The 13,836-nt window shown below is 48.0% G+C and overlaps 1 protein-coding gene across 1 annotated transcript in view; it reads right to left on the minus strand.

Moving 5' to 3' along the window:
* LOC140415004 (prolyl endopeptidase-like) overlaps positions 1-13,836 on the minus strand; it is a 52,610-nt gene that overhangs the window by 1,816 nt on the left and 36,958 nt on the right. The window contains exons 12-14 of the mRNA XM_072501024.1: positions 10,449-10,543; positions 1,477-1,608; positions 310-466 (exon numbers count right to left, since the gene is read on the minus strand). Coding sequence (XP_072357125.1) covers positions 310-466; positions 1,477-1,608; positions 10,449-10,543 — 384 coding nt within the window. The remainder of the gene's footprint in view (positions 1-309; positions 467-1,476; positions 1,609-10,448; positions 10,544-13,836) is intronic.

Here is a 13,836-nt window from a genome sequence, read left to right on the forward strand (position 1 = left end):
TTAACTGACCATTCCTTCCAGTCTTTTGAAACTTATGCTCCAAAGTCAACCATGATAAATGGTATTGGGTAAGGCGACCAGAAGACAATTCAGCCATGGAATTGAACCTCTTCAATAGTACCTGAGTGACAACCAGTATCCATAGAGTTGTACTCCCCTGAAATTCAACTGAGGAGCTCCATCATATTAGGACAGTTTCCCACAATGGATAGCGCATGCTTACTAAATGTGTAGTTGCCACCAGCTCTATATCTAATGATATCTAAAATATCAGGACTATGACATGAGCCATTGCCAGAGCACACTCACTTGAAGAGCCAGTCAAACTGCTCCTTTTCATCGGAACAGCCAAAGTCGGTGGTCCAGGCATGGCCGATGGTAAACTTGTGGAACTTGAGCATGTCCATCACGCCGACTTCAATAACTGCACAGCCAAACAGGTCAGGCCGCTGGTTCACGCACGCACCTACAGGAGAGACACTGCATTCAACAAGTGCTTAGATATCACAGAGTATGGTCGAGGGAGGCCATTCAATCCATTTTGCTCTTCCTTCTATAGAAACCTACTGTTTTTCCAGCACATCTCCGAGCTGCCTCTTCTCTGTCGTCAGACTCTTGCATTCCTGACCCAAGACTAATTCAGCAAATAATCAGACTTTATGTGAAGTGCTTCTGACATCAATTATTGAATCAGAGAATCCCTACAGTGCAGGGGGCCATTCGGCCCATCAACTCTGCACCGACCCTCCGAAAGAGCACCATACCGAGGCCCCCACCCCCGCCCTATCCCCATAACCGTGTAACCCCATTTAACCGTTGGAAACTAAGGGGCACTACAGCATGGCCAATCCACCCAATTAATGTTGAACCTAACTTTTGCCAGTCTCTAAGTATGCCTCCCCTTGTACCTAACTTGAAATAGTGCTCAGGATTAACATTTTCTACTCAGCATGATCTTCCACACACCTCTATCATGTCCCTTACGATAAAGAGCTTCTCTCACCTTTCCTCCATTATTGGCCCATTAATAATAGGGATTACTTTTGTGCCCCTTCTCTGCAATATGCGCAGGGCTTGACTTTTGCCTTGTGCCTCCATGTGTGGAATTGAATGTAGTCCTAATCCCAGCATCACAGAGCATCAGGAAGCATTAGACTTAAATCTACTGATCTGCATTGGACCTCAATCCTGATCATGCCAAAGTCCTCTTGTAAACACTTTCCAACTGGAGCCAGTAGGTGGCAATCTGGAGCTGATTTTCGTCTTCAATTGTACAAACCGAGATTGGCTAAAGCTGACAGTGTCTCCACCATGATCCCCTGCATTCATCTGCTGCATTGACTAGGATTAGTACGTGATCATTTCTGGACCAAATGGTTCAGTTCGGGACTCCCCCTGTCACATGTATAAGCGACACTGCGTATTAAATAACCTCATGGCTCATCTTAAGCAACCAATGTCTGTGAGACTTCTTACCGACCAGCAGGCCCCCATTGGAACCTCCATTGATGGTGAGTTTCTCTTTGCAGGTGAATCCTTCCTGGATCAGGTATTCGGCCGCACCCTGAAAATCATCAAAACTGTTCTGTTTCTTACCCAGAATCCCAGCTGCAGAAAAAATAAAAAAAAAACAGGTCACACACAGCTGGGAGTGAGATTCAAGTGGGTGGAATTTAATAACTCTCCTCCCGTGGTGAGTTTGGTGCAGGGCCGGGGCATTTAATTGGGTGGAAGGGTGGTTGCCTTTCCGTCTCCACTCTGATTAATGCCATGCATGGCCTCAGATCCAATTAACCCAGCAGTGGCCAGGTGGCTGGCCACAAGGTGGGACATCACAAGAAAGCCCATGTGGGATCGCTTGTGGGCCCCCAGGGGTTCGATTGTTCAGTTTCAAAATAAGGGTCGCCCATTTAAGAAAGGGATGAGGAGAATTTCTTTCCCTCAGAAGGTGGTGAGTCTTTGGAACCCTCTTCCTCAAAAGGCAGTGCAAGCAGAATCTTTGAATGTTTTTAAGACAGAGCTGGATAGAATCATTTTTTTAAAAAAATGTTTTTATTTTCCTTTTTCACATTTCCTTCAAACTTTACCACCACCAATAAACAGTAAACAGTTTCGGATACAATGTCAAATCCCTTATTAACAACAACGATCCCATCCTCCCACCATCCCCCACTCAACAGCCCGCATGACAATATAAGCATCAAATTTTTAAAAACCCAGAAAAGGAATCAGGAATTGCCCATGGTCACCATTAACATATATAGTGCCCTCCCCCCCCACCCACTAATATTCAAGGCCAAAGTGTACAATCAGTGACACCCACAAATTGTAAACCCACCCCCTTCCCAGACTCCTCCCCTCCACTTCCTCTTGAAAACACTTCACCCAGTATTGGTCCCTTCCCCCAACTTTCCACCCCGGCTAGGCTCATCGAAACCTGTTCTACCAGGCTCTGATGGCCGCAGCACCTCCCCCCACCTCACTCCCGTTCACCGGCCGGCTTAAACCAGCCACTGTGGAGGCCCCCGCCCGGGTCCCTTCCCCCTGCCCGGTCCCAGGAAAACAAAGAAATACCCTTTAACACACAACCCCAGCATAAACACACATGCCCCAAAGAACCATCATTGCAAAGGAAAGTCCCAACTCTTACCTTGTCCAAATAGACAGCGTCGACTCATTTGGTACATACAACAGCATGCAGTGAATAAATAAAGCCACAACCCACTACCCTCAGTACAAGACCAGTCCTCAGTCCCATTTCTCAATTCTGCCGCAGTCCCTCTGACTTCGCAAACACCTCCGCCGCTTCCACCGTCTCAAAATAAATGTTTTTGGATTTGTATGTCACCCTCAACTTAGCTGGATATACTATGCCGCACCGCAACTTGCTGTTATACAGTGCCGTCTTCACTCGGCCGAAGGCCACCTGCCTCCTCGCCAATTCCACCGTAAAGTCCTGGCAAATGTGTATACTAGCTCCTGCCCACTGCACCTGCCGCTTCTGCTTTGCCCAGCACAGGACCTTCCCCATCACGCGGTACCTATGGAAACAAACAGTCACCACTCTTGGCGGCTCACTCGCCTTTGGTTTAGGCCTCCATGACCTATGAGCCCGATCCAGTTCTTATCGAGGGGGATCTTCCCCCTCCCCCAATAGCTACGCCAACATCGTGGCAAAATACTCCGCCGGCCTCGGGCCTTCCACCCCTTCGGGCAGACACACGATCCTCAGATTCTGCCGCCTGGAGCTGATTTCCAGATCTTCCATTTTGGCTCGCAGACTCTTGTTGGTCTCTATCACCCTCTGTAGCTCCTTCCCCACTGAGGTGAGTTGATCACTGTGTTGCGCTAGTGCCTCTTCCACTTCCTTCAGTGTCTCACCTTGCCGCTGCACTCTCTAACGCCGCCCTCACCGGGGCAATCGCCTCCTCCACCAGCACTTTCAATACCATCCCCATCTCCTACCTCATCGCTTCCATGTGCTTTGTGAACTGTTTTTCAAGTTCTATGGCCATCGCCTCGGTCATCCTTTCTGCCGTGAGCAGTGTGGCCTCACCCAGCGCCCCAGCCTCTGCCTTCCTTACGGTTCCTGAGCCGACCTTTCCACTCAACGGCGGACCTTCATTAGCCCCCTTTTTCACGGCCGTTTTTCTTTGAGATTTGGACATCTCTCTTCTCTGTGCCTTCCTACCCTTGTGTCATCAAAAGTTGCTCCTGGGACGGGGCATCAAAACTCCGAAAAATCAATTCTTGGGCGGGAGCCCTCCAACCTGCGGCTTCCTCCTACCCGCTGCCACTGGAAGTCGCTGGATAGATTCTTAAGGGAAACACCAGGATCCAGGGGCCCATCCACAAGTATGGTTGACCCCGCAGGAGGGGGGGGGGGGGTAGGAACCAAAAGCTCCCCATCAGAATATCAGAATAGTCACCTGGAACATCAGGAGACTCAACAGCTCAGTGAAAAGATCCAGAGTCTTTGGCCACCTAAAAACTGTTAAAACTGACATAGTGTTCCTCCAATAGACACACCTGAGGGAAAAGGACCGATTGCGGGTAAGGAAGGGCTGGGTGGGACAGACCTACCATTCCTGCTGTGGGACGAAGGCCAGGGGGGGTAGCCATTTTGCTAAATAAGAGGATGATGTTCACGACGACAAAGAGAGTTACGGGCTATGGGGCACGGTACGTCATGGGCAGCGGTATCCTCGACGGGGCACTGGTAGTCCTCGTTGACGTGTATGTGCCCAACTTGGACGACACAGCATTTAGAAAGAAGACCATGGTGGAAATCTCCGACATAGACATGTTTGGAGACAGGCTGTGCCCAACGCTCCCCATGGAGGTTGGACATGGCTCTTCTTGCCGACAAGGCTTTCTGCGACGAAAATATCACAGGCCATAGGCGAGTATATTACTAGCAACCGGAACGAGGAGGTCTCAGCCTCTGGGAGGCACTGAAGGCTGTGATCAGGGGTAAAATTATTGCCCACAAAGCACAAAGAGATAGGGAAGAGAGGGTGGCTAGGCAACAGCCTAGCGATTCCACACTGAAGGTGGACAGACGATACACCGAGGCTCTGACTGTAGAGCTCCTGGCGGAGAGGAAAATGCTACAGATGGACTTTGACCTGCTCTCCACGAGGAAAGCAGTGCTCCAACTCCATTAGGCACGAGGGACCCTGTACGAACATGGGAGACAAAGCCAGCCGCCTGCTGGCACACCAGCTGAGAAAGCAGGCAGCCACAAGCGAAATAGCCCAGATTAGGGACAGTGGAGGCAAACTAGTAGTGGAGCCGGAAAAGGTCAACAACGCATTCGAGGCCACCTACCGGGGGCTGTACACATCTGAGCCCCCCGAAGGGGACTTGGGGATGAAGCAGTTCTTTGATGGATTGAACATGCCAGTTGTAGGGGAGGATAGAAACAGGGACTGTAAGTGTCACTACAACGAAGAGAAGTCAGAGAGAGCATCAACTCCATGCAGGTTAGGTGCCGGGACCTGGCGGCTTCCCGGCGGACGTCTACAAAAAATGTATTGGCCCCACACTTGCGGGAGATGTTCACAGACTAGCTGGTGAGGGACACCCTGTCGCGTATGCTAGCTCAAGCCTCAATCTTGCTAATACCCAAAAAGGACAAAGACCTAACAGATTGCAGGTCCTACAGACCCATTTCGCTGCTTAATGTAGACCTGAAAATGCTGGCCAAAATCCTAGCCAGGCGACTGGAGAACGGCATGCCATAGGTGGTTGCAGAAGACCAGACGGGCTTTGTTAAGAGTAGACAGCTTATGTCGAACATCAGGCGCCTGCTGAATGTGATAATGACGCCACCCAGGGAGAGAACACCTAAGGTGATTATCTACCTGGACGCAGAAAAGGTCTTCGGCAGAGTCAAATGCAAGTACCTCATAGAGGTGTTGGAGCAGTTTTGGCTTCGAACAGGGTTCACCGCCTGGGTGAAACTCCTGTACAGCGCTCCCACGATGAGCGTGCGGATGAACACCACCAGCTCCAAGTACTTCCAGCTGCACAGAGGCACAAGGCAGGGATGCCCTAGCGATCAAGCCACTAGTGATCGTGCGCAGAGCTGCAAAGAATTGGAAGGGGATCTGGAGAGGAGACGGAGAGCACAGAGTTTCGCTCTCTGTGGAAGACCTGCTCCTCTGCATCTCGGACCCCCAAAGCAGCACGGAGAGAAACATGGCGCGCTTGAAAAGTTTGGAATCTCGGGCTACAAAATTAACCTGAACAAAAGTGAGATCTTCCTGGTGAACTCATAAGGGAGAGGGGCAAAGCTAGAGGGGCTGACATTTAAACAGGCTCAGCACAAATTCCGCTACCTGGGGATCAAAATCACTCATGACCGGACAGGGATCCATAAGTGGAACCTGGCCAACCTGGTGGAGGAAGTTAGAAAGGACCTGCAGAAGTGGGGCACACTCCCACTCTCCCTGGCAGGGAGGGTGGAGACGATTAAGATGAACGTATTGCCCAGGTTCTTCTTTTATTCAGATCCACACAGATCTACATCCCTAAGGCCTTTTTTAACTCCCTGGACAAATTGATCATGGTGTTTGTGTGTGTATGTATGTGTGTGTGTTTGGGGGGGGGGGGGGGGGGGGAAAGAGAGGCCCCAAGGAGCCCCAAAAAGTCCTGAAAGAACAAGAGGCATGGGAGGCCTGGCCTTCCCCAACCTGCAATATTACCACTGTGCAGTAACAGCAGAAAGAGTAAAGGAATGGAAAAGTAACCGGAGGCTGAATGGGTAAGAATGGAGGAGGACTCCTGCACAGGGATGTCCCCCCGTGCCCATGTCATGTCAGTGCTCCCATCCTCACCAAGCACTCAATGAGCCCTGTGGTGAGAGCCACACTCTGGTGGTGGAACCAACTAAGTCAGCACTACGGCCTAACCACAATGTCCATCAAGGCCTCCATCTGCAACAACCACAGGTTCGCGCAAGCCACAATTCATGCCACCTTTAAAAGATGGAGACAGGACGGTGGGGGGGGACGTTGACAGTTAGGGACTTCTACACAGACCACAGACTGACAACACTAGAGGAAGTGATAGAGAGGTTCCAACTGACTGGGGGAAATTAATTAAGATACATGCAAATCAAAAACTTCCTACGTAGGGAAACAAAGACATACTCTCAGATGCTGCAAGATTCCTATTAGAGGACCTACTGGATAGACATCCTAGAGAGGGGAAACTGCGGGCACCCAGCTGGCCGACTGCTAGGAAAGGCATGCGTTCCATGGGATGAGACAAGAGAAAAATGGGAAGAAGAGCTAGGGTTTGAAATAGGATGGGGACTCTGGAGTGAAGCACTGCATAGGGTCAACTCCACCTCTACTTGTGCAAGGCTAAGCCTATTGCAGCTAAAAGTGGTACATAGAGCCCACTTAACCAGAACCCGAATGAGCAAGTTCTTCCCGGAGTTGGAGGACAAATGCGAACGGTGCCAAGGAGGCTCGGCCAACCACGCCCACATTTCTGTACATGCACCAGACTCGGGTTCTGGACAGGGTTCTTCGAGGTGGTGTCCAAGGTGGTGGGGATGAGAGTGGAGCCATGCCTGAGAGTGGCAGTCTTTGGGATAACAGCCAGAACTCTTTATGGGGAAGAGGACCGACGCCCTTGCCTTTGCCTCCCTAATCACCCGCCGAAGAATCCTGCTTGGCTGGCAATCAGCCGCACCACCCAAAAGTGGCTGTCCGATCTAGCGGAATTTCTCCAAATGGAGAAAATCAAATTCATCATCCGGGGGTTGGAAAAGGTCTTCCACAAGATGTGATGGCCATTCTCCAACCTGTTCCAAGACCTATTTGTGGCCAGCAGCCAATAAACCAGGGGGAGGCGGGATCCACAGAAGAACCACAGACACAATTGGAAAGAGGGGAGGGGGTAAGGAGGGAGTGGGGGAACAAAGAGACACAGAACCCAACCATGCCCCACACAAGCAACCTAAGACGAAACAGCATACATAGCACTACGCTACCCCAATAGGTCCAAGTTTAAAAAAACACATTTAAAAAATAAATTTAGAGTATCCAATTCTTTTTTTTCCCCCAGTTAAGGAGCACATTAGCGTGGCCAATCCACCTACCCTGCGCATCTTTTTGTGTTGTGGGGGTGAGACCCACGCAGGCACGGGGAGAATGTGCAATCTCCACACGGACAGTGACCCGGGGCATGGATCGACTCCGGGTCCTCATCGTCGTGAGGCAGCAGTGCTAAACACTGCATACTGTGCTGCCCATCCCAATAGGTCTCAGTTTCATGAACCAAGGAACAAAGAGGACACTCCAGATAGAAAGGGAGGGAATCTGGAGGAAAGGGAGAGTTGGAACTAGGAGGCCAAGTCAAAGTTGGGCACTTATTTAAAAAAATGTGAATTGTAACCTATGCATATAGTTTCTATGTATGCTAACTTTCATTTTTGTTATGTATAAAAAGAAAAACCCTGATAAAACATTTAAAAAAAAAGTAAATTCTCATGTGACAATCATCTGGGGGTTTGTGAGATTAATCCACGGAAGTTTGGTTGAGAAGCATCGGCCACTTAGTTTCAGTGGGGTGTTATCTTTGAAAACCGTATATATTTGTGAAGCTAAGGAGGGAGAAAAGGAATATTTTATCATAATCAAACGTTTCATGTTTGTTTTTTAATTTAGAGCACCCAATTCATTTTTTCCAATTAAGGGGCAATTTAGCATGGCCAATCCACCTAGCCTGCACATCTTTGGGCTGTGGGGACGAAACCCACGCAAATCATTTTATTTTTCTTGTCGTCAAAACTAATTAGTGGTCCCGTGACTCTATTCCTCCACGTTTTCTAAAGAAAAGTGAAAATTACCATCTTTGGAGCCAGGGTTCCATTCTGGATTCTCCCATCCAGTAGAACAACTCGAATCGTAACAAAATATGAGACAGGGTTTGCTTGCTACAAACAAACAGATAGATTTGCAAATCTTTTGACACAAGTAGTATAGTCATATGAAATATTTTTAGTTCAACACTGGAATTTTCTAAGTACTGGGGTGAAATATTGGCAGGGATAGAGGATTGGGTAACTAACAGGAAACAGAATCAGGATAAATGGATAACTTTCAGGTTGACAAACTGTAACTGGTGGATTACAATAGGGTTCAGTGCTGGGGCCTCAACTTGTTACGATCCATGTTAATAACTTGAATGAAGGCATGCTTTTAAATCCTCTTTCAAACAATGCTTTTGATCAGCTGTTTGCATTAAGAATCCATTCCAGAGGGCAGCCTGGTGGCACAGTGGTTAGCACAGCTGTCTCACGGCACCGAGGTCCCAGGTTCAATCCTGGCTCTGGGTCACTGTCCGTGTGGAGTTTGCACATTTGCGTGGGTTTCGCCCCCACAACCCAAAGATGTGCAGGGTAGGTGGATTGGCCATGCTAAGTTGCCCCTTAATTGGAAAAAATGAATTGGGTACTCTAAATTTATTTTAAAAAATAATCCATTCCAGATGAAAGGAATTTCTTCCTTCAGCGTTTCATTTGTCTTTGCGAGCAATGGAAACTGGGTCATTGGGTATATTCCAGGCTGGGTTAGACAGATTAAAAAAAAAAAAAATTGAGAGTACCCAATTCATTTTATCCAATTAAGGGGCAATTTAGCATGGCTAATCCACCTAGCCTGCACATCTTTGGGCTGTGGGGGTGAAACCCACGTAAACACAAGGAGAATGTGCAAACTCCACCCGGACAGTGACCCAGAGCCGGGATCGAACTTGGGACCTCGGCGCCGTGAGGCAGCAATGCTGCCCTAGTTAGACAGATTTTTGGTCAACAAGGGGGCTAAAGATTATAGGTGGCAGGCAGAAAAATGGAGTGAAGGCTCTGGTCAGATCAGCCATAATCTTATCAAATGCTGCAGCAGGTTCAGTGGGCTGAATGATCTACTCATGGTCCTATTAATTATGACCTTACGACCCAGTTAAGCAGAGGAACATGATAAACATGTTAATAGCAAATCTAAGCCACAGAGAAATATTTGACAACATTTTTCAAAACTTTATGAAACAATCAGGAAAACGCAATAAAGTGTTTAGGTCATGTTGTGGAGCAACTCTTGTCTCAATAAAGGCGGCACGGTGGCGCAGTGGTTAGCACTGCTGCCTACGTCACGGAGGACCCGGGTTTGATCCCGGCCCCAGGTCACTGTCTGTGTGGAGTTTGCACATTGTCCACGTGTCTGCATGGGTTTCACCCCCACCACCCAAAGATGTGGTCAGGTGGATTGGCCATGCTAAATTGCCCCTTAATTGGAAAAGAAAATAATTGGGTACACTAAATTTATTTTAAAATACTCATTTCAGTTGGCTTCCATATCGCCAAGAAATCAAATGAAGTCAACAATCTTATGGAGCCAATCAGGAATGGTCACATAGTTCTTATACTGATAACTTTACAGGGGATGGACATTCTTCAGTTATTTCCCAGTTTGAGGCCTTTCTTAGGATGTGGGCATTGCCAACAAGGCACTGCCTTCAGATGGCAGTGGTGGTGGTGGGCCTTGAGCCATTGTTTGCAGGACTTTGATACGAAGAAGTGCATGTTAGGCCATTTCAGAGGCAGTTAAGAGTAAGCCATGTTCCTGGGAGACAGAAAGCAAAAATGGGCCCAGACTTGATGAAAAATGGAAGGTTACCTTCCTCCAAGAACAGCAGTGAACCAGCTGGATTTTTGGCATCACTGCGACAGCTGCGTATTCATGTTATTGATATCAACTGCATTCAAATTCTCAATCTGTTAACGTTGATTAGAACTTGAATTCTCTGAATTATTAGTAAGTCTTGTCAGCTAGTTATTATTGCAGTAACATAACCCCGACATGACCGTACCTTGTTGCAATATGCAGAAGTGAAATGAATCCGAGATGCAGGACAGATTGTCGGGAACCTCTTACCTTGGTGCCATGTTTCTCCATATTCTCCTCCTCCTCGTATATTGGCCACAGCTAGGATTCCACCCAGGTGCCTGACATAAATTAGGTACGCAACGCTGGAAACACAGCGGAGGCAGTGAGGTGTGAGAGGGGCGATTTAACACAATACAATTGATCTACAATCTACAACAGTGGTCTATTCTGAATTGCGGCAGGTGATTGAATCACAATCCTAGCCTTTCAAACCACAAGAATTCATTCTGGATTTGAAGTGCTGTGCATGCCAATAATTACTGATGTCTGAAATAATTATCTGATTTAAATCACTTCAAATGGTGATGCCTAAGGGGTTGGTTTAGCACAGTGGGCTAAGACAGCTGGCTTGTAATGCAGAACAAGACCAGCAGCGCGGGTTCAATTCCCGGTCCAGCCTCCCTGAACTGGCGCCGGAATGGGGGGTTTTCACAGTAACTTCATTGAAGCCGACTTGTGACAATAAGTGACTATTATTATTATTATTCAGTGATTTAAAATAAAGACTTGTATTCCCTTTTCCACTTTCATAACCTCAGGAAGCTCCAAAGCATTTCACTGCCAAATGTATTATTACTGAAATGTAATCACGGTTGTAAACTCGGAAACATGGCAGCCAATTTGTGCACAGCAAACTCTCAGAAGCAGCAATGAGATAAATGAAGAGATAATCGGTTTCTGTAATGTTGGCTGAGGGATGAATATTGGTCTGATGGGGTTCCACAACTGGCCTCAGAACTCCTCAATCACGAAGGAGAGGAAGTGTCAAGGTTCTTGTTTGGATTCACTAATCATGACTTTAATAAGGTCACAGGGAGTCTACACCAGGTAAAGAACTAGACTTATTTGCAATACAATATATACTGTTCCTGGTAGATCCCTACTAGATGGCCGAACTTTTATACATCACGGGGGAGCTCATAAACTACGACGACCATGGGGAAGATAATCTTCCCAACCAGTAGATCCTGTGTGGGATATTGCATTCCTTCCCTCCAAAGTACGAAGACCCCCTCGATGACTGATGAGGACGACGAGGAGCAGATGGAGGACATCGGACTCTCTTAAGGTCCGGGAAATCGTCATGTTCCTGATGCGCTGGATCAGTCAGCGTATAGCTCGCTGGTAAATGTTGTCTGCGGCAGGAACTCTGTGGCAGATGATCGGCAGGAGGCGGCTGAACTGTTAAATTGGCATCTGAGACCTCAGAAGTCTGCAACTCCATTTCAGAGACGGGAGATACACCGCCGGGCATGACGGTGTCGAGAAAGACTGGAGGTGTCACAGCAGGCTGGTTCAGCAATGGAACCGGATGATCCAGGACAGGTTTCCTTCGAGGAATCTCACGAGGGAGCAACCTCCTTGAACGAATGTAATCCAAATGCTACCCCATTTGTTGCTCCCCCGGACCTGAGACTGGTCCTGTTCTATGGACGACATCCCCGAGAGCCAGCGAACATTGTTAAAGTTATGAATGAAGCGTTGAAGAGGTCGACTTCGAACTGGGCAATGCCCGTACAAACCTGGGTTACGGCACACCCTTGTGTCGGTGTCCGGAATAATCAAACTCAGTCGTATGCGAATCCTATGACCATTAACATCTCAGCAGGAGCCACTCCAGTCACCATGTGGTCCTATATAAGAATAGAAAATGTGCCAGACATAGGAACAGCTTCTTCCCCACATCTATTAGACTCCTCAACGACTCTCCCTTGGACTGATCTGTTCCCTGTAAGAACACTATTCAAAACGCCCTATGCTGCTCTTGTTTGGCCTTGTTCCACACTGTAACCAATCACTATTTATGTACCACTGTAAAAGTACTCTGTCGATTATTCTTTTATCTACTATGTACGTTCTGTGTACGTTCCCTTGGCCGCAGAAAAATACTTTTCAATGTACTTCGGTACATGTGACAATAAATATCAATCAATCAAGCCTGGTGTCATTCGAACCGAAATGTGTTTCTTTGACCCCCATTTAACTGTATGCATGGCCCTCTCTACCAAGACTTTTGATGTTGGATGGTATGAGGAAGTGTGGACATAATAATAATAATCTTAATTAGTGTCACAAGTAGGCTTACATTAACACTGCAATTAAGTTACTGGGAAAATCCCCGAGTCGCCACACCCCGGCACCTGTTCGGGTACACAGAGGGAGAATTCAGAATGTCCAAATTATCTAACAGCACGTCTTTCGGAACTTGTGGGAGGAAATCGGAGCACCCGAAGGAAACCGACGCAGACACAGGGAGAATGTGTAGACTCCGCACAGACAGTGACACAAGCCGGCAATCAAACCTGGGACCCTGGCGCTGTGAAGCAACAGTGCTAACCACTGTGCAACGGTGCCACCCATATCATGAATCCCATTGCTTTTCACAAAACTGGCAAATACCTTGCTCATGAAAGAGACCCAGTTGTCGGTTACAATCACCTCAGGGATCCCGTGGGTGGAAAAAGAAATGCACAATCGCTCGATAGTTGCCCGGAAAGTAATCATTGCCATCTTGTGGACCTCTAGCCACTTTGAGTGAGTGTCCACCAGGATGAAAAACATCAAACCCAGGAATTGCCCGGCAAAATCGATGTCTACAGGAGTCCAAAGGCGCCCCCACACTCTCAAAGGTTTAGGGATGCTGCCGCGGGGAGCTACTGGTGCTCTTGACAGATGAAGCACTGTTGGGCCAATGTTTTGAATCAGTGACCAAACCCGGCCACCAGCTTCTCGCCAGCAACTTCATTTTGGACACTCCGTGGAGGCCTTTGGGAATGTCCTTCAAAACGATTGCTTCACCCTTTGCCAGAACAATAACCCTCATGCCCCACAGGATGATACCATCTTCCATGGTCAGCTCCGAGAACTTTGAGGAAAAAGCCTTCAACTCCATTGGTAGCTGTCGATGATGGCCACCATAGAGCACCAGATGCCACATCTTGGCTAGTACTTGCGTCCAGTCATGAATACAGTGACGGGCAAGGAGTCCATAAAATTTGCACAACAACCACTTCATCCACCGTAGGGGCGGGTTTGTGGATTCGGTCTGCAGGGGAGGATGGCTCAACGCATCAGCATGTGCAATCTGGGTCTCTGGGTAGTGCTTGAAAGAGTATTCATAAGCAGCTAATAACAAGGCCCAGCGCTGAATCCTTGCGGAAGCTATCAGCGGGATCACCTTGTCGTCATGGAAGAGACCCAGCAACTGCTTATGATCCATGACGATAAAGAACTGGTGACCACAGACTTATTGATGAAACCACTTTATACGAAATATGACTGCCAGCCCTACTTTCTCGATCTGAGCGTATTTTCTCTCAGCAGCAGCCAGTATCTGGGAGGCAACGGCGATTTGATGTTCACGGCCATTGCTCAA

The sequence above is a fragment of the Scyliorhinus torazame genome, chromosome 1 (genome assembly GCF_047496885.1).
Source record: "Scyliorhinus torazame isolate Kashiwa2021f chromosome 1, sScyTor2.1, whole genome shotgun sequence".
Classification (NCBI taxonomy): domain Eukaryota; kingdom Metazoa; phylum Chordata; class Chondrichthyes; order Carcharhiniformes; family Scyliorhinidae; genus Scyliorhinus; species Scyliorhinus torazame.